Source organism: Ailuropoda melanoleuca, chromosome 8 (assembly GCF_002007445.2).
Source record: "Ailuropoda melanoleuca isolate Jingjing chromosome 8, ASM200744v2, whole genome shotgun sequence".
Classification (NCBI taxonomy): domain Eukaryota; kingdom Metazoa; phylum Chordata; class Mammalia; order Carnivora; family Ursidae; genus Ailuropoda; species Ailuropoda melanoleuca.
Window position 1 is genome coordinate 100,822,138 of NC_048225.1, and position 23,604 is coordinate 100,845,741.

General features: G+C 57.1%; 2 protein-coding genes across 6 annotated transcripts in view; both read right to left on the reverse strand.

The window, feature by feature from the left end:
• KIF21B (kinesin family member 21B) overlaps positions 1-9,725 on the reverse strand; it is a 48,470-nt gene extending 38,745 nt beyond the window's left edge. For 3 of the 4 annotated variants that reach the window (XM_034667004.1, XM_034667005.1, XM_034667003.1), the window contains exon 1: positions 9,348-9,725. In XM_034667004.1, the coding sequence (XP_034522895.1) occupies positions 9,348-9,388 (41 nt within the window). In that variant the 5' untranslated portion in view covers positions 9,389-9,725. The remainder of the gene's footprint in view (positions 1-9,347) is intronic. The other variant, XM_034667006.1, reaches the window with a different exon arrangement.
• Positions 9,726-21,877: 12,152 nt separating this feature from the next.
• The window catches only part of CACNA1S (calcium voltage-gated channel subunit alpha1 S), a 67,256-nt gene continuing 65,529 nt past the window's right edge, over positions 21,878-23,604 (reverse strand). For both annotated transcript variants that reach the window (XM_034667007.1, XM_019794519.2), the window contains 3 exons: positions 22,938-23,029; positions 22,586-22,729; positions 21,878-22,451 (listed from right to left, as the gene is read on the reverse strand). In XM_034667007.1, the coding sequence (XP_034522898.1) occupies positions 22,200-22,451; positions 22,586-22,729; positions 22,938-23,029 (488 nt within the window). In that variant the 3' untranslated portion in view covers positions 21,878-22,199. The remainder of the gene's footprint in view (positions 22,452-22,585; positions 22,730-22,937; positions 23,030-23,604) is intronic.

Genomic DNA, 23,604 nt, shown 5'->3' on the forward strand with positions numbered 1-23,604 from the left:
GTCCGGGCCGGGAGGGAAGGGGGCGGGCCGGACAGCCCCGCGCAGAAAGGCTCCCGGAATCTCCCTGAACAGAGCCCGGTCTATTTGCCACTTGGCAACCCGCAGCCCGAGCGGCGGTGGGAGCAGGCGCGAGAGCGAGGAGAAAGGGCCCGGAGCTTTTCAGAGGCAGGATCTGGCACGGGCGCGTGGCCGCTGAGCTTCCTCTGCTCACAATTGAGCGGGAGCTGGTGTGATGTGGGGAGTTATTTTCAGAGCCCTCCCCCACCGCCGGAGAAGCGGGCACCCGGGCCTAAGGACGCGCAGGCGGCTCGGGCCCGGGCCCCCACCCGTCGGTGCCCCCGGCGGCGGCGGCGGTGGCGGGACAAAGGCCGCGAACCCGAGCCCGGCGCTGCGGGAAGAGCTGAGCTCAGCGCTTCCACAGCTCTTTGGGAAGCCGGGAGGACAGGGCGGAAGGGGAGGACAGAGGAGACGGGGAGGGGGCAGGCCCAGGGGGATGCTGAAGGACTGCCAAGGAGAACAACTCCCTCTGCGAGGGGTAATGTGCCCAGAGCCCCACACCCCACCCGCGCCTTGGCGGGGGGAGGGGGGGAGGTGCGAGGATGGGGCGAGTTCTCCTCACCCCTGCCTCTTCCTCAGTGAAATCACACAAAGCCCGCCAATCACTGCCCCCCAGGGGCTCCGCCCAGTGACCTTGGGCTCCTAAGGGTTGGCTCAGCCTCATCAGGGGAAATGATCGCACCCAATCAGCCGGCTAGGGCTGCTCCCTGGGCTCTTAACTTGAGTTGCCCCGCAATTAGGAGCTCCTGGAGCTCTTAAGGTACAGCCCCAGGCTCTTCGTATTTGAAGTTTTGTCACTGAGAGGTAACAAGCGGTAATATTAAAATAACTAACCGAGAACCGTTCCAAAGTCCTAGAAAAGTCTTTACAACTATGATGTATGGTCTGTGATTCCTGACGCCTTCCTTTGCCAGCACCTCTTACATCTCTGCTTGCTCAACTTCCCCAGTTAGTAACTTCCCAGGCTTACCCAACAAGACAGCCTTTTTGCTAGACTCCGTACCTATGAGGCTTTGCACGCTAGATCATTACACAAATCATTTCATTCTAAGGTGGTGTTTTTGCTCTAATTTACAAACAAGAGTTCAGAGGAAATTAACGGGGCTCAAGGTCACATAGGTAATAAATAACAAGGTCTTCTAGGAAGACTACCTTTATAAGCCATCAGCCCCAAAGATTCAATCCGGGAGAGCTGGAGAGAGCTAGCATGCCTAGCTGACCACTTGTGAGTAATTTGCACTTTGGGGACTTCCAGGCTGGGAGACACCCTCTCACCAGGCTCTCCCTCAAAGGTTTTTCGAAGAACCAGGGACTTGGTCTGGAATCACTGCTTGGACAGCCAAAATAACCACCATGACCAGTCCCTTTGGAAGAAGCCCCAGGGGCTATAAGCTTATCTGCTCTTTTCTTCTACAGGACCCTTAACGCCTTTCTGGAATCCTGAAGAGGAGTCCCCAGAGGCTAGTGGAACAGCCCCAAGGAGAAACAGAGAAATGAGGAAGTTCATTCCCTGGTCTCTAGGTGCACTGCCCGCGGCCCTCAAGCCCGAGGTTGGCCAGATTTCATGAACCTCCCTTCTGCCCAGCCCCAAGCGGTTTGCCGGGCTCCAACCAAGGGGCAGCAGGAGTGAACTAGAGCTGAGCTGTTGTGTGGAAGTTGTGGGGGGGGGGGCAGGGGCCACAGAGAGGAGCGCCATGACCTCTAGTCTGCCTGGCACACTGAGTCACTTAGCCATGCTGTGACCTGCCAGGGACCAGCTCTTCCTCATCAGTGACAGATCAAAGGGGAACTCAGCGACAGCAGGAGGGATTTAGATAAGCTAGCAAAAAGAACTTCCTGCCTGCAAGGATTGCTAAGCTTGCTAAAGCCCAGGGAAAGGGGAGCTTGGGATTCTTTGGAATCTTTTTCCTCAGAAATCATGGTCACTGATACCACTCTGGCTTCTTCTGTACATTCTCCTCACCAGTGCCTTGTCTGATTAGGAAAATACCTAACATGTTTTGAGAACCTATGTGTCGAGCTCATTTACATACACGAACACATGTAATGGGTTATGACAGCCATGGGGAGCAAGGGGCATTTGCCCCCTCTTACCGAGGCTTGGAAAGGTGAAATTTCACCAGCCGGAAGTCACACAATTTGTAATGGTGGCAATGAAATGCAAGCCAAGCCCGCCCCTGCCCAATCCCACTGCACCCACCGAGCAGCCCTGCACCAGGGCAGGAGAGAGGCTGGACTGGAGAAAAATGATCCCCTCAGAGAATCCCTGGACTGATCCTACCAGCAGCTACCAGCAGCTGCCAGCAGCGCCACGAGCGCTCTGTTGGGAAAGCATTCTGCCCGTTTTGTAGAGTTAAGAGAGCCGAGGCCTAGAGCATGGAGAAGTAGGGAGCCAAGAACCCAGGAGGCTGCTTCCCTGCCAGAGGAAGGCAGCTCTCCCGGCAGCAGAGAGAGGGCATCTACGCCCCCACTCTAATGAGCATCCTCTCCTCCTCCTCCCCGTGGCAGCCTGCCAGCTCTGGGGAAGGCGGCTGGAAGCAAAATCCCTGCTCTCTCAGGGGAGTCTGGCTCCCAGACACCCGGGGCCTTTTAGCTGACTTAGCCCAGAGAAGGCATCTTCCCAGAGGGGCTGCTCCTCTCCAAAATAGAGTGGGGAGACCCAATGTGGGGTGCTGGCTCTTTTAGCTGCAGGGATACAGACTGGGAAGCCACTGGAGCCCTGTGATAGCAAGAGGGTCTTGTCGCCCTGTCACTGGACCTTGTCCTGGCCTCTCGGACCCTCCCCCCAGCACAGTCCTCCTGAGACTGCCCTCAGGGAAGAGACCCAGACTGGCTCAGGACCCCCAAACAAGGAGGCTTTGTACTGTGGGGTCAAAAAGCATGGGTTTATGAGGCCCTAGCAGATCTGGTGAAATGGGTCTGTCAGCCCTCTGCGCTCGCCTTCTGCCCCCAAACAAGTTCCCAGGTGCACAGGGTGAGGGTGCAGACACTGGAAGACAACGTACAGGAAGCCTTGGGGTGTCGATTCAGGGCACCTGGGGTTCAGCACCCACTTCTTCCTCAGATGTCGTTGACTTTTCTGTTTCAGTGTATCCAAGTCGTGGCCACTGGCTTCTGAGTCACAGCCAGGGACAAGCAGTCTGACAGGGGAGGGACCCGGGGGACAGTCTTGCTCGTGGCCCCTAGGGCATCTGTATGTCAGCTGTGCCCCGGGACACCCCCCTGAGAGGCTGAAACCGGGCACAGGAGGCAGCGGGCCTGGCAGAGTGGGGCGAGGGGTCAGAGGCTGGGGAGACGAGATGCTAGGAGAAGCTGAGGGAGGGGGCCATCTAAGCTGAACAGATGCGCAGTCCTGGCTGTGAGCAGTAACCAGGAGCTTCCAGAGCCACCGCTCTGCCTCCTGTGGGCCTCACCCCTGCACCACAGGGCCCTGGGAAGAGGGGCGAGCCGGGCTCCAGGAAGCGCCGTTCAGCTGCGCTCCAGAGTGGCTCTCCCGTCCCACTCCCTTCTCAGGGCATCTGGCAGGGGTTTCCCATGACCTCCCACGAGACAGGGACTCTGCAGAGTGGGGGCTGAGCAGGGAGCGCCCAGCCAGAGCCCCGCACTGTGGTGGCATGTGCATCATGTGGATGACAGCTCAGTGGGAACTGGGCCCTGGGGACGCTCCCCTGCTGAGGAATGCAGAGCAACAGGCGGCTGGCCTCCAAGCAGCTGGCTGTGGAGCACAGGGAGCCTCTCCCCCAGCACACGGGCCCTGGTCCTCGGTAGTCGGGCCTCAGTCCCCACTGCCAGGCTCTCCTCAATGCACTTAACTCCAGGGTCAGGCAGGACAGGCCAGCCTGGAGAAAGGACAAGTGGCCTCCACCGCTGGTCTGGTGGTGGGCTTCCACCCTGCAAGGCAGAGGGATAGGGACTCAGGTATCTGGGGACAGGGGACCATGGCACTGCCTTCCTTCCACACCCCAGAGCAGCCAGAAGTGAAACACACAGGCCCGCCCCCTGCCATGGGCTTCACAGCCCTTCCCACAGAGCTCCACCACCCCCAGCCAGTAGGGACAGAGGGGTAGCTCTCTGGGCTAAGGCCGACGACGAGCCCCAGCCTGGCTCCCCTCCCAGGGCAGAGAAGCATTCTCTCCTCCCCAGCCCAGCGAGCTCTCAGTACCCTCTCTAGCTTTCCTCAACAGGCTGCTATTTCTAGAGGGCAACATGAGAGGCGAGGAGACCCAGACACCCGGGGTTCTGCCCTGTGACTTCTGTGGGGGCGTGTAGGGGTAGCAAGAGGAGACTGGGCTGTCCCCAGAATTTCCTTTCCTGGAGAGTGGCAAGATGGAACTCAGGCAGGAAAATAAATTCCAGGTACAGTTACATGGATCTAAGGATAGAGAGAACGGGCGGACTTCTCCCCAGCGGGAAGGGAAAGGTCCCCAAACACAATTGCAAACAGCATGGCTAAGGAGCTAGGACCGTGGAGGGGACAGGCAGCTCCATGCTAAGCAACCCAGAAAAGGAAATTCAGATGCGTCCCCCCTCTGCATAGCACCGAACACCTTCCTAAGTACTTTTCCCACATTGCCATTATGGCAACCGGTGCGGTATGGCATATGGAGAAACTGAGGCATAGAGACTCACAGCAGTTAATTTAGAGCTGCACTGGGAGGCGACTGAGAGCAGTCTGAGGAGCATGGGCTTGGAGGGAGAGTACCCTGGGTTCAGATCCAAACTCCTCCATTTACTGGCTGTGAGTGTTTGCTCATCCATACAATGAGAATAACATCAGTAAGCTGGTGGGGCTCTGGTGGGGTAGAGTGGGACAGTGTAGATGCACTGCCTGGCGTGGGGCAAGTGTTCAAGAAGGCATAGTGCTTAGCTACCTCCCAGTTCACTCTTCTCTCCATCCTGGCATGCTTTCTGCTATAAATAAGTGGAAAGAAGGAAGGAAGGAAGGAAGGAAGGAAGGAAGGAAGGAAGGAAGGGAGGAAGGGAGGAAGGGAGGAAGGGAGGGAGGGAGGGAGGGAGGGAGGAAGTTAGTTCAGTTAGTTAGTTGGAGGTGAGCTCTTCCGTGTACCTAACACTCACTCACTGTAGCTCAAACCAGAGAGACACCTCTTAGGGACACTTTAAGTCCGGGTTTACTTTGAAAACCTCTCATTCACATCAGCTCCTCAGGAGCCAACCCTTTACGGGCTGTATGCCTCCTACCTCATCCAAACCACTGCTCTTCACAAATGAATAACTGAGAACACACCAGCTGTTCCCATTCTCCAGCGGGGAACAGCCGAGGCCCAGCAGGACAAACAGAAAGGAAGCCCCGTGACCCATCCAATGTGTGAACTGCATTGGCCCAAGCCCCGCCCTTTGCCCCCAGAGCTGTAAGAGTAAGGTGCCAGGCTCCTGTCACCTCTGCCACTTCCTCAGCCCCTGCCCCACCCCATCTCCACTCTGAGGGTTTCAAAAGCGGAGATCCAATCAGCTTCAGGCTGGACGGGCAGGCGGGCTGGGTGGTGGAGGGGGGACAGTTTCCTGGGCCTGTGGTTACTACACTCCACTTCCTTGTGATGACATAAGCCCTATTTCTGCAGCAGGAGGCCACCGCTAAGATTCTTAGGTCTCCAGGCACAGAAGGTCCTGCCTGGGGCCTCGGTTTCCCAGATCTATAAACGGGCAGCAAGGGGCACCATTGGCATTGATCGGCCCTGGCTGGCCTTGGGCTGCCGGAGCAGAGGATGGGACTCTAAAGGCACCCCCTATCCCACCCTCACGCAGTTTTTTCTGTCTTCTCCGGTCTCTTTGTCCCAAGCCACCATTTGATTCAAAATTTAGACAGACATTGACCAAAAGTTCAGAGTAGCCAGAAGCTCTGGAAATAACTACAGCTAGAGAACCCAAATGAGCGAGGGCAGGGGTACGATCTAACACTGTCCCTTGGATCCCTGGCTGGTGCCCTCCATCCCCTTCCAGCCCCTGCTCAACCCTGGAGTGTCCGCAGATGGATGTGGGACCTGTACAGGGACCTCCCCACCCCAGCTGACAAAAGGAAGGAAGCTTAAAGAAACCAGGTGAAGATAATGAGGGAGGGGTTAGGCCCCACGGAGGGCTCCCCTCATGGTGGGGGCTCAGAACTGAGGGCTTGAAAGGGTCTTAAAGAAACATACCACATGTCTTGGCTTCCTTCCTCAATTTTAACTTTGCCAACTTGCAGTTCTTAACAGCTACCCCTTCCCCTTCTCCTGCCCATTAGCTGGGCCTGTGTTCTAGCCTGGCTCAGGGCACAGCTCAGCCTCACCTCTCTCAGGCATCCTTCCCCCCACCCCCCATCCATCCCCAGGTAGAGAGAGGCTGCTTCTAGGCCAGCCTTGGGCCCAGGGAGCTGAGTCGCTATCTACAGGGGATTAATGGATAAAGGGATCACAGGGCAGGCTGGAGAGGGGCTGGCCTGGGAATCTCCGTGCAAAGGTGACTAGCCGACTAGCCAGGGATCAGGGGCAGATGGGCCAGACTTCAGGGAGGCCTGGGGTAGGGCTTTTAGGGTCTGCTCACACCTAAACCTTCTCCCTTTATCCCACAGCCCCAGGTTCTGAAAGTTTCCTCCTCTGGCTCTCCCCCAGCCCCGGCCTGCCCTGTGGAGATTTGCAGACAGCCAGCTTTGATCCTCTTCCCAAGGAGATTATAGGGCCAAGAGCCCTGGGCCTGTCACTTCTCACCTAGTCTAACAGTCCCCGCCAGGACCTCCCCCCTTACACAGGCATGCATGTGCACGTGCATGTGCGCACACACACACATACACACACACCCCAAACCAGGTCTGTCTCATTCCTGGCCTCCCTCTCCCAAGAGTTGGACCCAGGGCTCGCCATGTTATTCTCATGGAAACTCAGACAGCACTGCAGTCAGATACAAGAAGGGACTTCCAGGAAGTCAGACGGTTGAACCTGACACCAGATTGAGCCCTTGGCAATTCCAAAGCTTGGGCCTTTCCCAGCAATGCCCTATTCCAATAGCCCTACTCCAGCCCACCACCCAGTCCTTGAGGTGGGACAAGTAACTTCTGCAGGTGGGGATGAGGGGGTGGATGGGGATCCAAAAGCATGGGGGACTCTCCCCTTCAGCTCCTCAGTGGCACCATCTGCTCCCTGTCCTAGCCCCAGCCTAGTCTGGTCCTATCCTCAACTCTTTGATTAGAAACTGGGTTCTGTCCAGGCATTGTCTGCCTTGCACGGCCGGCTGCCCATTGAGGTCTGGCGCGTGCCAGGCTGGGCGCTCATGCTGGAATGGGAGGGGATGAGTGGGCTGGGCCCTCACCTTCCAGAAGCCCCCTAAAGCTGGGCTCTTCTGCTGTTCAAGTCTGCCCACCCCTCCATCTGAGATCAGCAACTCAAGGCAAGGAGCGGGGGCATGTGGACACTGCTAGAGCAATCTGAGTGGGAAGCAGAGATGGTACCCATTGCCCCCAAAGAACTGGGTGCAGTGGGGCAGGCACAATCCCTTCTCTGGAAAGGGTCTCAGAAACCTTCTGTTGATGGTGCTGAGAAGGCCACACCAGCCTTTCCTCACTGCTCTGCACAAAGTGCCAATCCCATGGGGCTTTCCCACACTTTACCATGCCCCAGTCTAGCCTGGGGAGGCTGACCGTGCGTGGTGGCAGTAGAGGGGGCTTTGTTTGGCTCTCTCCTATAAGATGGAGTCTAAAGGAAAGCCCCCATGGGAGGAGCAAGCACCCTAAGTCCCTTCCTTCCCAGCCCTGGTTCACAGTGAGTGGGGCCAGGGCTTCATTTCCCTTTTATGATGCAGTTGGACCCTCCCAGTCTGCTGCAGATGTCATATTTACATTTCTCACTCCCACCCCCCACCCTTGTACCTCCCTCCCTCGACCTCCACAGGATCCTGCTGCAATGTCAGCCCAGGCAGCAGCCCCGCCCCACCCCGGCCAGCCCACCAGGCACCTGCAGGGCTCCTCTTTGTCTCTCAGGCTGCTCAGGGCCAGCAAGGCTGTGTTCAAGTGATGCTGAGGCTGCCTGATGCATGGGCGGGAGAGCGCCTCAATCTCCCTTCCTTGCCCGCAGAGCTGCAATCGGCCATCCCCTCTTCCTCTCTGGGTTGCAGAGGACCAGCCAGATGCCTGGGGGGGGGGGTCGGGCATGTGCCCTGGGGCAGGAGGGGGAAGCTTTGCCATAGTCATCTCTGGCCCTGTCTAGAGTGACTTCCATGGACTCTTGGAATCTGGGTCACCTACAACCCAGGGAATCTAGAGACCTGTCTCAGAGACCCACCCTAGCCCTGGACCCAATACCCCCACCCCCTCATATAGGGCTGGGGCAGAGATGGATGTATTTTTCCACCATACTGGCGTTGGTGACCAGTCTCAGATTGGCACTCTCCCATCAACAGACCCCTCTCAAAGAGAAAACCCAAAACAAAAACAAGGAGAGGTGGTGTGGTGTAAAGCGTCTCCACCCAACACAAAGGACACATATGGCTCAACTTTGCATGATTTCCTGCTTTGCACCACTGTGTACCCCTGCCAATAGAAGCCCCCCAGCCATGTCCTCTCCCCACCTCAATTCTGTCAGGATGTCACTGCAAGTCCCAGATAAGTCCATGCACCACCCAACCTCCATTTTATCTGAGAGCCCGAAGGTGGGGTATCAGCGTCTCCCCCTCCTGCAGTCTCAGAGGTAGAACCTCAGATACACGGCTTCCTCCCTGCCCTAGCCCCATCTCCTCTTGGGACAGGGCCAGCAGGGTTCTCTCCAAAAGCCCTCGACTCCCTAGGGAAGGCCAAGGCACCATCCCAGCCCTTCCATTCGTCCCTGCACTCAATCGATCTTTGTCTGCGGTACCCTTTCCCAGGGCCGGGTGTGCTGCCCTCCTAAGGGAACCAAGAGCACAGAACTAGCCGACTGGGGTGTTTGAAGGGAAAATTTCCCCCCCTCCGATATCCCAGTATGAGACAGCAGCCCCAAGGGGAGGCGAAGAGGAAACACACAGACGCTCCGGCCTGGGCCAGGGCTGGGTGTGAAATACCGGATTTCCTTGTTTATTCGATTTTCTGATCATTAAGGGTTCCCAAGAGGGGCCCGAAATTACCACCCAAACAAAGCCACCTTCCAGCAGCCCGCGAGCCCCCGCTCTCCTGCGGCAGCCCGTCCAGCGCACGGCGCCCTCCTGCCCGGCCCATGCCGGCCCCTCCTCCGGGGGTGCGGGCGCCGGGGTGCGCCCCCCGGCCCCACACCCACGCGAGACAAAGCCGGAGCCTCTCCGTGCACGCCCCCCGCCCCGCCGCAGGTCCCTACCTGACGGCCACCTTGACGCAGCAGTCCCCCTGGCCGGCCATGGTCCTCTGGCTCTAGGCTCAGGGCGTGGATCAGGGGCTGGGGTCTGGGGGCCGATGCCCCAGGCAGCGGCAGCGGCTGCGGCTGCGGGAGGCGGGGGCGCGGGCACTGCTGGCGAAGTCTGCCGCGGTGGCTGGAGGTGACATGCTCGCGGGCGGCAAGCCGAGGGGCTCACCCGCGGCCGGGGGAGGCCCCACGGAGCTGGGCCCGCGCGCCTCCTCGCGCCATCGGGCGGCGGCGCGCAGCTCTGACAGCCCGCGGCGCGACCCGCCGCTCCCCACGGCGCGGCACACGCGCGCACACACCTCCCACCCTCGCAGCCACCTCCCGCCGCAGCGCGAACAAAGGGGGCGGGGGCCGGCCCGGGCCAGGACCCGCCCCCCAGCCCCGCAGGGCTGGCGCCGGGCCCCGCCCCGCTCCTCATTCACCAATCGAAGGTCCGAGGCAGCAGCAGGGGCGGGACTTTATCCTTTAAAGGGACCTCTTGGCTCGCGTCCACCCGCTCGCTGGGGGGCCGGCGGGATTGGAGGACCCGGGAGGAGGAGGGCCCAGAAGCTGACCACGCCGGAGCCTCTGCCCCCCGGAGTGGCAGAATCTCAGCCTCGATGGGACCTCCGTTTCATAAATGAGGACACTGGGACGCAGAGCGGGGAACTACCCAAGGTCACACAGATTTGGTGGCTAAGCAAGGGGTAAGAACCCAGGTCTCCCGGGCAGAGTCTTCACTTCAAAGCATCGCACAGCGATTAGCGGTTTATACTTTGAAAGCGCCCTGAAAGCTTCCATCCTGATTTATAACAGTGAATTTGTCAACCTTTATTGAAGGAGATTCTTGGGGGTGACTAAAATTCCCTCTACCTCCACCCTGCAGCATTTTAAAGTTCATCTTTTGGTTGATTCCTGGCTAGGCTCCTCACCCAGGTGGGCCCCCTCCCTCTGCTACACCAAGGCGGTTCCACTGACCTTTATGACCCACAGATGACCCTTCTGGGCCTAGCTCACACTCTGTCGTGGCCGTGGGGGCAGAGGGTCAGTGTTGGAGGCCTGAGCTGCTCGGGGAGCCCAGGGAACAAAAGGGGCACTCAACTCCAGGCACCTGGGTAGAGGCTGGAAGGGAGAGGTGGGTGGGGAAGGGGACAGAGCAGTGCAGCTGCCTTTACGTGGCTATAAAGGACAAGGGGGCCCCTGAAGCCTTTAAACACAGGGCAGAGATGGAGAAGAGCAGTGCTCTGAGAAGTCACAATTCCCTTTCCACTCCACCTACCCTCCCTCTGAGCCCAGACACCTTCTCCCTACTCCCTCCCCCAACTCCCAACATTGGGGCCATTCATAGGGCCCTCACCAGCTGCCCTCCCTTCCCACAGTTCAACCAGCTCCCTCCCCTGGAAAGAGCCCAAGGGGAAGACCCAGCTGCAGTTCCAGATGTGGATGATGCTCTCTGGGGGGGGAGGGAGGGAGAGGGGAGTCAGACTCCAAGCCTCTTGCATCACCCTCCAGTGATGATGAAACTACATCAGAGATTTTGGCAAGGGCATGGGTTAGGGTCTGAGGATGTATCTGTTGGTGGTGTCCTCCTCCCTTCCCTCCCCTACTCACCTGCGCAGATAACTGCTCCATCCAGTAGTCCAGAGCGCTGTTAAAGTCAAACCTAAACAGTGATAACTTCAAGGGCAAATTTCAAGGGCAAATCAACACCCCTCCCCCCAAACCTGATGGAAAACAGGGCACCACCAGCACTGCCCCAAGGGTGGTGGAGGAGAGGGAGGAGGCGCTGGTGGGATCCAGGATTTGAACCTAGAGGAAGCTCTCTCTGGGGCCAGTAGGTCACCCCGCCCAGAGCAGCAGTCCTGCAGAGTGTTGAGTCAGATCCTGGACATTCTCTCCCCATCTTCCAACCAAAATAAGGGGTGGGGGAGGTAGCTAACATTTATGGACCATCTATGAGAACCAGGTACTTTATATGCATATTCTCATTTCATTCTCCTAACCTTGTGAGCTGGGCTTTATTATTATTTTTCAGTTTTGCAGAGGGGAGGATGAGTCTCACCCAGCACCGTCGTAACAGACCCAGGATTTGAACTCCCGTGGCTTGTCCCAGACTTCCCACATCACCTCCAGGCAACTGCCCAGGGGGAAGGACGCTGGGCTGACCTAGGCTTTTGCTCCAGGTTTAGCCCCCCGGATGATAGTGCTGCATTTTGCAAAGCTACTCTCCCAGACCCTGGACTTCTCTGGGGCTCATCTCTGGTTTCCTGCCTCTAGGAGGTCCCCTCTGACTTCCTAGAGTAGGTGACCCTTCTGACTCACAGCTTCACTGCTGGGAAATGGCGCCAGAGCTGCGGCACCATCCCCCTCCCCCGCCCCCATCCTTCCAGGCTAAAGGATGTCAAGCCTGAAGAAGCAGGGAGGCACATGGGGCTGGAAACTCAGGCCACCTCAGCAGCTCCTTCCTGGACCTCCAGGGAGTAGCAGGGCAGCTAGATGTCCAGACCCGGACTCCTGGGCGCTGCTGCCCAGAGGTGAGGAGGGAAACTGGGCACAGAGGTCAGAGGGGGATCCAAGTGGCAGGAGGAGGCTTACACTGTAACTCCCGGAGATTTAGGTTAGATGGGTCACGGGAGGCCGGGGGCAATCCCTGCCCTCTTCAGTCTCCCTGCAGTTTCAGCTCAGCCTCTGCTTCCTCTCTCTGGTTTGTTCCCACCCCCACCCTTTCCCACTGCTTCACCCTCCTCCCAGCTGCTCTTCTTTCCTTCCCTAACCCTGAAGTTTCTCAAGGAGCTGCCTATGTGCATATCTCCCACAACCCCCACGCCTTTCCTCTCTGCCTGACAGAAACAGGCAAACACACATACACACTCTCCCGGGTTTGGCCCCCAGTTCCCTATTTGGATTGGGGTGTGAGCCCCAGTTCTTGTCCTGAGCTGAGGCCTTTCCCCACCAGGCGTCTGGGGCCTCCATCATTTCTCTTGACAGGAGCTGTGGGCGTCTGGGCAGATGGGAACGTGGGGGAGCTGAGAGGACCCTCTCCGAGGCAGGAAGCTCCCACTCCTGTAGTGAAAATACTCCAGCAGCAACTTGAGGAAGCCATCTGGCCCAGATCTCTCGGGCACAGCCTAGCTCTCAACAGCAACCCTACAGTAACAAACCAATATACCTAAGAGATACCCTTAGACTCTAGAAATGTCCCCAGAGGGGGCCTGAACTTGAGTCCTGATCCCTTCCATCTTCTTTAGGATGAGCACCAGGCATTGGCATTTGCAGAAACTAGCTGAGCATTGTCCCGAGGTCCTGGGAGTGGAGAGTATCGAGTTCTGGACCTCCAGTCCTAACTGCTCGCCCCACCCCAACAGCCGAGCTTGGTTCCATGGCAGAACGGGCCTTAGCCCATCCTGTCAGTCCAGCCACAGCCTCCAGCGCCCACCTGGAGTTGGAGCCCAGCTCTGTCTGCCGACAGGAGCTCAGAACCCCGGGAGGGTCTACTGGGGCGCAGATTCAGAGGTCTTAGCTCAGGCGCGGGCTCAGCCTGACTTCCTCTGTTACAGAAGGAGACAGACTTAGCCTTAGAGGAAACCAGAATTTGTTATAAATAGAAAGGAGAGAGAACTGCTGTGGATTATAAACACCCTGTCAGTCCTAAAAATCCCAACTATTTTTCGTTTCAAATGTTAATGACAGTTTAATTAATACTCCATATAGCCTCAGACATGGGCTCTTCATCCACTTTCTACTTTGCCATGCTGCCCAGGAAGGCGAAAGCAGGAGGAGCAAGTGGGCGCAAATTCTCAATGTCACAGAACCTTCGAGTTGGGAAGAACCCTGAGATCATCTAGTTTTACGGCTTCGTTTTCAGGTGAAGAAACCAAGGCCCAGACAGGTGAAGAGACTTGTCCACAAGTCGTACAATAAACTAGTGGGCAGGGACCAGGGGACTGAAAGCCTGGTCCCCATAGTCCTAGAGCAGGGCACCCCCCACAACAGCATGGAAGGACCCAGGGGCTAACCATCCAAGATGGGGTCGCATGTGAGTTTACTGTTTGGATAAAAGCTAAGACGGTGCAAAATACAAGAGACAGCTTAGAAGCCCAAGTGTGGTGCTCCGAGTCAGAGACCTGGCTTCAGATTCCAGCTCTGCCAGTCGCTAGCTATGTAACCCTCAGTGAGTCCCGGAACTACTGTAAACATCCATTCCCTCACCTCCAAATGGGGATAATCGCACTCCCCTCATCGCAGGACTATGCGAGGTTGAGATAAGGTAACCTGGATCGAGCACCCAGTACGAAGCTCAGCACAAAACAGAGTCTCATTTCCTTCACGTTGCCCATGGATTCTCTGCCCCATCTTCAGTGGGCCTCTGTCCTCGAAGCGGACATAAAGGAGTCTCTTACAGGACAGGGAGTCTCCAAGATGAGTGTGGACGAGGCTGGTGTGGACGAGGCGAAGAGGTTTGGCTGGTCCGGCTGCTCCTTGGTGATCCAGGAGATGGGAGACTTAGCCTCTGCGGGCCACTGAGTAGGGGGGCCCCGGGGAGGGGGGCCAGGGTAAGTGTTTGCAGAACGCAGGAAGGAGCCTGGCATGCCGGATCCCTTCTGTACACAAACAGTCCTGGTCTCAGCCTCACTGGGGGTTGTCTGGAGGGCGTCTCAGCTTCATTTTATTCATCTCACGTGCTACACGGTGCCAAGGATGTTACATAAGATTTCTCAGTTAATCCTCACAACAATCTCCGAGGTAAATACTGTTATTGTCCTCATTTTGCAGAAGAGGAAATGGGCTCAGAGGTCACTTGGCTAGTGCAGTAGTCATTAGTGCTGTGCACCAAATATTTCCGGCCCTCTGCCTTCTGTCACAAGGCAGGACTGCGTGTCCTCTGGTGTTAGCTGTGGCCATGTGACTGACTTTGACCAGTGACGTGTGGGCCAAATGGACGCATACCCCTTCTAGGTGGAAGCTTTAGGATCTCCCCGTGCCTTCACGCCACTTTGTGTTGTGTATGGAGCTTAAGTGAGAAATGAACTTTTATAGTGTTAAGCCCCCGAAAGTTACGCTTATATGTTCCCTTGGCACAGCCTAGCCTACCCTACCGTAGTCGATAAAGTCAGTAAAGGGGCGGAGCCGGAATTCAGAGCCCTGGTCCATAAAGATCCCAAAGGGCCCAAGTACCTTCCAGGACTCTACCTGCCTATCTAGGACCCACAGAAGCCTCTTTCGGGTTCTGATCTGGACTACTTGGGGGCAGCAGAAAGGAGCAGACAGCCTCTCTGCCTCCACTTACCTCTACTCCCTGTGATTTAACTAAGCTTTTGCCATGTTTCCGGATAGCTGGGTCCCGAACGAGCATGGTTGCACCTTCACCACATGGGGACTTGGGGGTCTCCTGGCAGCTGTGCTGAGCTATCCTTCGGGGGTCAAGAGCCACTCTGAGAAGTAATTAGAAAATATCCAAGGGACTTCCAGGGCTGCCACCCATCGCTGGCCTGGGAAACTGTTCCCAAGTTGGGTATCAGGATGCACCTGTGTGAACCCCAGCTCCGAGCTCCTGGACGAAGCTGATCGCGGACTGGAGAGATGCTCTCAGGGCACACGCCAAGTCATGACAGCTCCCGTTTCTGAACGTGGTACCGGGCTTTTGTTTTTAAATGCTTCATGTAGGGCTCACAACAACCCTAGGAGGTAGGAACGTCATCATCCCCATATTAACAGAGGGCACCAATAGTTACCCAAGGTCACAGCACAAGTGACGGAGCAGGGGTCGAACCGACCCAAGCGAGCTGATTTCCTGTTTCATCCTGTGGCGGATTACAGTAAAGAATAGGTACAGCTCTAGGCCTTGGAAGCCGCGGAGCTGAAGATGCAGGCGGAGGACCCCGAGACGTCACCTGCCTCTACATCCGCACGATGACTGCACGCAAGCGTTCGTAGAGGCCTTACTTGTCATACCCCCAGCCTGGAAACAACCTAGATGGCCATCAGCAGGTGAATGGATAAACTGGCATAGGTCAGATAATAGGATACTATCAGCAATAAGAAGGAGAACTCTCCACGGTACAGCACGGATGAACCCCAAAATAATTACAGAGTGAAAGAAGCCAGCCCTGGGCCGGGAGGGGGCAGTGAGGGTGCAGAGAGGAGGGAGGCAGGGGCAGTGATCAGAGCTGGGAGGGGCAGAGGGGGGATTACTCATGAGCACCAGGAAATTTGAGGGGGGGTGGATAGATCTATTGTCTTGATGGTGATGTTGGTTCCACGGCTGTGTATACATCTTTCAGAAATAATCAAATTGGGCCCATAGACTATGTGCAGTTTATTATATATTAATTATAACTCAACAAACTTTTTTTAAAAGGTGACCTGCTCCAACAGGGGTGCAGAGCAGCTGGTAACTTTTCCTGGGTCCCAGGGACAATGAACTGGCAGCCTGGCCACCTGAAGGGCAGCTGAGCCCTCTGCCCTGCCACAGGTGGCCTGTGGGCTCACTGAGGGTCCCCTCTCCCCCAGAAGGGACAGGGCTGGGGAATCAGCACAGAGAGGGGAAACAGATGCAAAAGGAGCAAGCAGGGAGCCAAGCAGGGAAAGCCAAAGAGAGGGGGGAAATAGAGACTATGCCAAGGAAGGAGGAAGGTAGGGGCCAGAACCCCCCTGTCCCAAACCTGGTGGTGAGAGAGGGGCCGCCGAGGCAGTCCTAGCCAGGACCCCAGAGAAGCCTCGTCCCCTTGCTTCAAATGCCACCGTGGTAAGCCCCTTCCCTCTGATTGAGTTGACAAATAAGCCCCACCCTGCCTAGGAGCTAGAGATTTCCAGTCCCCAAGGATGCATCATTGCCTTGGATTTTAATAGATATTTGCTTCAGCCAGACCCTGCAGAGCAAATTGCCAGCAAACAAACATTTAACACTTTAAAAATAGGAGTTGGGGGGAGGGTGTTGGAGACTTGGAGGAAGGTGGTGGGGGGAGATCACACAAGATTAACCTCTGAAGTACACTTTCACAAAAATATACCAGGTTGAGAATTTTATGGGACAGTAATGACTGCCAGCACCCCAGGCTGTGTGTGTGTGTGTGTGCGCGTGCGCGCGCGCCCATGCTCAATCTCATGGGTTAATTTTAGGAGAATTTCAAAGGCCTTTTGACCGTGACAGCCTGCATTGGCCTGAGGTGACATAATCTCTTGAAAAATTAATCTATGTCCCCCACCCCTGTGCTTCCTGACACTTGTCCAGCTGACAGAGAAGACCCTTTGCCTTGAGGAGAATTAGCCGGGACTGGGAGGATGCAAAGAGCATGAAAAGAACTTTTTCTTCCTCTGAACTTCCAAACGAGGTTGGAGGATCCAAAGAAGAGCTTGAAGTCATAACCCAAATTAGAATGAACACAGAGGGAGAGGCCATAATCTGTCTCCCCTGCCCCCAGGCTTCCCCACCCCAGACTGATGAGCGGCCCTAGGACTGGCCAAGGAGAACAAGGAGAGCGAGGAGAGCGAGGAGGAGATGGGAGGCCCAGGCCTGGGAGGAGGTCAAACTCCAAGACCAGAAGACCAGACATGGGGGCCCCTGGAGAGATAGTCAACCTCTGATATTGACGGGCGCTAAGGCCGCGGGGCCCCCACCTGCAGACCACTCCTTGTGGTGCCGTGGTGAACCCTCCCCTCCCCCCCCAAGGGGACATCTAGGAGATAACAAGTGCTGAAAGCCCCCCCCCATCAACCTCGGTCTGCATGCTTCCCGAGAACAGTCCCGCCAGGATGCCCACCTCAGTGAGCCCTCATCCGGACCGATTTGTATAAACTGCCCCAAAGCAAAAGGTGGGGGCTCTGAGTCCCCACCGAGAGGCACGGGTGGTATTTGGGTGCTGCAGGACGGTGGGGCACCCACCCTTATTATAGTAGGTTAGACATTATAAAATTGCAGTTTTATAGACAAACGGTCTAGAATGTCAGCAATTTCGAAAGGTTCAATCTAATACACGTTGTTCAGCAGTTGACGTGGTGTTGTGCTGCCCTGCATTCACTCTCCCTCCCCTTCTCATCTCTCCCTCCCTCCCCTCCTTCCTTCCTCCCTTCCTTCCTTTGCTCCTTGCTGGGGATACAAACTTGATAAAGAAACTGTCCTTGAGGAACTCTCAGTAGAAAAAACAAACTTTAAGCTCCTAATTACACTGCGGGGTAATAAAGGCCACAACAAAAGTTATCACACAATGCAAGAGCACTGAGGAAGAGGCGACAGACAGCGTGTACCCAGGCCTTCGGGGAGGTCAAGCACGGAGGCATTTGCTGGGGGCAGAAAGGCACAGCAAGTGGGGGCTTGAGTGTGGCCTGGGCTAGGAGGGGCTGCATTGAGGGTGGCAGCCCGCTTGGCAGGGTGCGGGAAGGGTCTTGGGCCAGGTAAGCGGGGGACGAGGTGCGGACTGGGGGCAGGGGCCGCTGTGGGGGATCCTTACAGCAATGCGAGAAGTCAGCAGCTCAAGAGTAGTGTCCAGGCTCCTGTCTGACCCCTGGCGTCACTGCTTCTTGGCCAAGTGACTCTGGGTAATTCACTTAGTCTTTCCAAAGCTGTTTCCATCACAGAACAGGATTCACAAGGACACCTAGTTTACAGACATTGCTGCAAAGACTGAATGAGATGTCGCGGCCCGGGGAACTTGGTGAACTGGGCTCGCTGAATGCCAGCTCTTATTGTCCTACGGATGAGGGAGCCAACATTTCTCTGGCCTTTCTGAAGTTCGAGGGAGCCCGAGGTCTCCTCCTGGCTCCTCCCACTGACTTGGAAAATTGGGTGTCTATGGCTCTTTCCTTCTCTGAGGCTTGGTTTTCTTTCTCTGGAGAGAGTCACCTGGCTCCATAAGCTGTCAGCCCCACGGCAGGAGTGACATGTTATTGGGATCAGATGCCAGAAAAATGGGGGTCAAGGTCAGCTCTGGGGTGGCAGTGCCTTCCATAGTGGCTTCTCCGGAGGCGGAGCTGGCCTCTCCATCCACGGGCTGTCCTGGTTGCTGGCAGGGCTGTGGGGTATGGAATCTGATGCAGTGATTCTTGGGCTGACAGTCACATTGCCCAGCTTTCTCTAAGAGGCCTGGGACGCCCCTGAGTTCAGGGTCCTCCCAACCTAAAGGTATGGCTCGCTCACCAGCCAGCATCGGACAGAATCGAAGCAACAGCTTCTTACCAAGGGCTGGGTCTTTACACGGTCACGGTCATACCTTTCAGCACCCTGGAAGGTGGAATTAGTCCCCCATTTTACGGAAGGAGGAGCAGAAGCTAAAGAGGATTGTGTGAACTGCCTGACATCACAGCATGGAGGGAGGTGAATGGGATTCAGGTCCAAATGGCTCTGGCTTCCAAGAGTATGCTCTGAGACACGTTTCAGAGAGTAGCCATATGTTTCCTTTAAGAACCACTCGGCCCCAACGAGAGTAGGGCCTACACATGCACGGAGACCAGAGCCAGGGAGCTCCTCCTTGCTCTGAAGATAGACTAGACCTGCGCCCACCCTCACTGGTTTTCCAGAGACCGTCCATCTGAACTTCACACCTCCCAGAAGGGAGGGCTCTACTAGTCGCCACGGGCCGGCAGGAAGCTTTGTGCCTATCCCCTCCCACCAGCTGCACCCCCGCCCCTTTTGGCAGACCCTGCACCCAGCAGCTGGGCCCCAAGTCTGCAGGGAATCAGCAAGGAGAAGATAGGGGTCCAGCAGACACTGCCTCCGGCCTGTGTCCTCCCGGCAACAGAAGTGGCCCCACCAGCCCCTCCGGGTACACTGTCTGACAGTCCCGCTGAGCGAAGGAGCCTGTCTCCCCCACGCCAGCCTGCTCCCCTGTGCTCCCCCCTCAGCCCTCCTCCTTCCACACTGTTCCTTTTAGGCTTTATCCGAACAGCCTGGCAGCTCCATAGCGCTGCGTAGGGCTGCGGTGAAGTCCAGCTTGTTGCCCCTGGAGGCAGAGCACCTCCTGCCTGCCTCCCCTGGGCCCGGACAGACTGCCAAGGTGGCGGAGGCTGCAGAACCCAGGCAGGTGACACGGGGTAGGGACCCAGTGGAGGGAAGGGTCCGCTCTTCCTACCCTTGTCCTGCATTTATTAACAGTTAGGGAGCCACTGGTCTGGCTTGAAAAGTGCTCAGCTTTGGGGGGATAACGCAGAACAAAGGGGACCTGCTCCTGATTTTGTGAAGCTAGCCTCTGGCTAGGGTCACAACAAACAAGCAGTAATGATCCCTGCTGTACTGGGGTGGGGGGAGGGGGGAGGGGAAGGCATGCCCTGTTTCTGGGCCAGGCTTCAGAGGGTTGTTCAGGGAAAGCTTTCTGCAGGAAGCAATAGCAAAGCTGAGAGTTGAAAGATGACTAGGGAGTGATCCATGGGGCTGACGGTTCCTGCGGTTTTCCAGAGACAGCGGCGCAGTGGAACTCAGAGGTGAGGGCAGCTCCCCCTGGCGGGGCTGGCCGGGGAGCAGGAGGCTGGCTAGGGGCCCTGCATGAGGGCCAGAACCAGGGGAGGCGCTGAGCAGAGGCAACGTTTTGCCCGATATTCTGAGGATTTGGGGGTGCCTTTAAGGCTTGTAAGCAAGGGAATAAGATAATAGGCTTCTCCTTTTAGAAAGATCAGAGACAGACTGGGAGGAAGGGAAGAGAGGAGGCCAGGAGTCCAGAGGCTCTTGGAATAGAAGAGGTGTGAAACGGGGCTGCCTGGGTGGCTCAGTTGGTTAAGCGTCTGCCTTTGGCTCAGGTCATGATCTCAGGGTCGTGGCAGCGAGTCCCGCGGGGAGCCTGCTTCTCCCTCTCCCTCTCCCTCTGCCCCTTTCCCTCCGCCCCACCCCCACTGTGCTCTCTCTCAAATAAATCAATAAAAATCTTAAAGAAAAAAGAAGAGGCATGAAATGTTGATTGAATGTATCAGGAAAGTCACCGTGGGCACAGAGACAGGCTTGGGAACTACTTAGGAGGACGAGTCTGTGGGGGCAAGCTGGGGGCCCAGGACAACACCCAGACTTCTGGTTTGAACAGGGGCCGGGTTTCCTTGAGATCAGCAACACCGGAGTAGCAGCAGCCTATGAGGAAAGGACAGTGAAGCTGAATTTGGACATGATGCGCTCTGGGCACGGGCAGGACTCACATACGTGAGTTGTCAGGGAGAAGGATATAGAGATGTGGAGGTTTGCGCTAGCCATATGCAATTGGGAATTATCAACACAGATGCAGCTGAGATGTGAGTGGCTGAGAGCATCTAGGGACACTTCCCAAGTGGAAAGAGGGTCAAGGACACAGAACCCTGAGGAATCAATCCCCCACCTGAGAGGTAACTGGGCCAGGCAAGAGCTCCCAGGGAAGCGTCGGGGTGGAGTGCTTGAAAGGCCAGAAGAAATTCAGGGGGGGCCGGGGTGCAGGCATGTCAGGAAGGAGGGAGAGGTACGTTGTTCCTAATGCTGCCTAGAAATCAAGGAAGGTAAGGACTTGGAGTCCTCTGGATCGGCCACAAGGTTGTGGGAGATACTGGTGAACAACAGGCAGAAGGCAGACTGCAGGGGGATGAGAAATGGGAACTAGGAATGAAAATGTGGACAAGGAGACAACACAGGGAAGAAGTTTGGTCTTCAGGAATGCACTAGACAGACAGAGCTCGGGTAGATAGCCAAAATGGCTGCAAGGACATGTTGTTAAGATGGAAACACCTGAATGTGACCTACAGACAGAGGGGGGAGGGGCGAGAGGGAGACAGGAACCTGGCTGGGGAAGAATCCAGGAGCTGCCCCGGGGAGTTTCCAGGCTTCCCCGGGGTCAGGAGCAAGGCAGGAGAGCAAGAGACAAAGGCCGGCAAGTTCCTCAGTTTGGTAAGAGTTGCTGAGGGAGGGACCCTGGGGCGGCCTCTGCTTCTCTGCGGGGGAGGACACCAGGCTGTTGAGGGGAGGTGTGGGGGAAGCCGGTGCTGGGGGGGGAAGCCGGTGCTGGGGACGGCAGCCCTGCAGCCAGTGGGAGTCTCCCTGCCCTGCACACTTGCAGTCAGGGGCCGGCCCGAGGAGCCCAGGGGGCTGTGGGGCGGCCCAGCAGTCACCTCGGCCACGGCCAGCGCTGGGCCACCTCACCTGCCTCTGGCTCGCTGGCTGTGTGAGCGGAGGGTCACCACGCCACCTCCCTGGGCCTCCACCGCCACATCCTTAAAACCCTTTAACTACTTAAAAAAGACCAGCCTCACGAGGCTTTAAAGAAGGTTGGCCTTGGCGTGACGTGTGATGTGGGGCCGTGGTTTGTAAGGCCACCAGTCCTTCCTGGGGCTACAGGACCCCAGTCAGTGGATCTGGCCACAGACTTCCCGGAGAATCCACATTCTTCACGATAGGCCCCTCTTTGCCGCATGCGGGAACGCAATCCAGATGGTCCCTCTGTCCTCCCAGGCCCAGGCTCCCATGCCCATGAGCGGGGCTCCTGGGAAATGGAATGCGGAAGGGGGAAGAGTGAGGAGAAGAAGAGTAGGAAAGGTTTCCAAAAAAGGAGACAAGCGGGGGCCAGGTGCCAATGTCACAGGCCTGGAGACTTTAATGTCCTGCTGGTGGGAGTGGCCTTCTGCCAGCCAACACTGGCACGGACGGGGCCTAGTTGAATGACGTTAGAGGCTCCATCCAACCGTGCCTCTTGCTGGTAGAAGAAAGGCCTGTCAATCTACTTCTTCCTGACTTTTTTTCAGTGGTTCCCGACCACCCCTACTCAGCCCGTCCATTGAACTGAGTAGAGAGAGAGGGGCTGCCGCGGTTGGCTGACCCTTCTCTGCCCCAGCAGCCCCTCCCTCACCATGGGGCATGCTAGCTCTAAGCCCATGCTGCTGCTGTGCGGGCCTTCACGGCCTGGGCAGGATCAGGGTCTCCTGGGAGCCCTGATGCTGGTCCAGGCTGCCCAGCGGGGACCTGATGCTCCAGCGTCCCAGGGCACTGGCCAGGCCCTCTGGGGACTCTTGTCTTTTCAGCAGCTCTGTGGCTGCCACCTCCACTTCTTCTGGTGCCATCTGGCAGGCATCTGCCAGGGCCTGGCCGGTCACCATGACAAAGTTAGCGTCAGTCGCCAAGGTGTCCAGGCCTCCTCGAACCAGAGCCTGCGGGGAGGACAGAAGGCTCGGTGGGCTCTCCTGGGGAGCCACCTCAGGGCTCTGCCTCTATTGGCCAGCCCAGGCCAGCCCAGGGCCATCCCTGAATGCCGCCCACTGCTCTGTCGCCGCCCCCACCTCACCTCTTGAATCAGCTGTGCTGTTGCCGGAGTCTGGCACAGGGAACTACTCTCCTTGGCCCTACTGCTGTGGGATGCTTCCTCAGGCAGAGCACCCGGGGTGGGGCTCCTCCTTGCCTCAGGCAGGGGAGGCTCGGCCCTGGCATGCTGTTCCAAATGCACAAAAGCAAAGACCCCAACAGGGATGCTGGAGGCCCTGGGATCCGGTGAAACTCCAGCTCTTCAGAGGAAGCCTCAGCCAAAACCCACAGAGAGGGGAGGACCCAGGGGTCCGGCCCTTTCTGTTATTAACGGGCAAATTATGGTGGCCCCCCTCCTCTGTATAGAATTTCTTCCCAGGCCTCTGCCCCATTACCTGGCAGGGGGCAGGAGATGCCTGGGAGCTGGGCATTTCTTTTGGGGTCAGCTGTCCTTTTAGCTCTTCCACACAGGATTTGCTGTGGGGTCCTGGAGGCAAGACAGGGCAAGGGCAAGAGGGGCTGCTGAGTCCTGCCAGGGCCCCAGAGTCAGCAGAGCTCCGCTTAGCCGGGCGGCCAGACCCTCAGAGCTCTCTGAGAGCCTCGGGGCTGCGGCAGGTGTCCTGGGGGTATACACATGCTGGCGCCAACCAAGTCCAGGCCAGGCAGGACCCTGCGTTGTCCCCTTGCCCCTGTACTTGCCCTAGTCTCTGTCCTTGTGGGCTTGGAGGGGGGATCGGGGCCAAAGTTTGACCAGACCTGGTCAAGCTCTTCTCCAGTGTGTCCCTGTGTGCTTGCGTGCAGAAGTGTGAGTATCTGTGTGTGTGTGTGTGTGTGTGTGTGTGTACGTGCTCTGGGAAGCAGGGCAATTGCCCTCATCTCCATTGAACTTGGGCATCGTCAGGGCTTCTGCTGTCACACACAGCAGTCTAGGACCTGCTGGGAGATTGCTAGACCATCTACTGAAGGTCCCCAGGGCCAAGGGGTCATGTAGCCATGGGCTGTCCCTTGGAGGGGTGGGGTGGGGGGGTGTGAGTTTCCTGGCACGCCCCCTTCCCACCACTC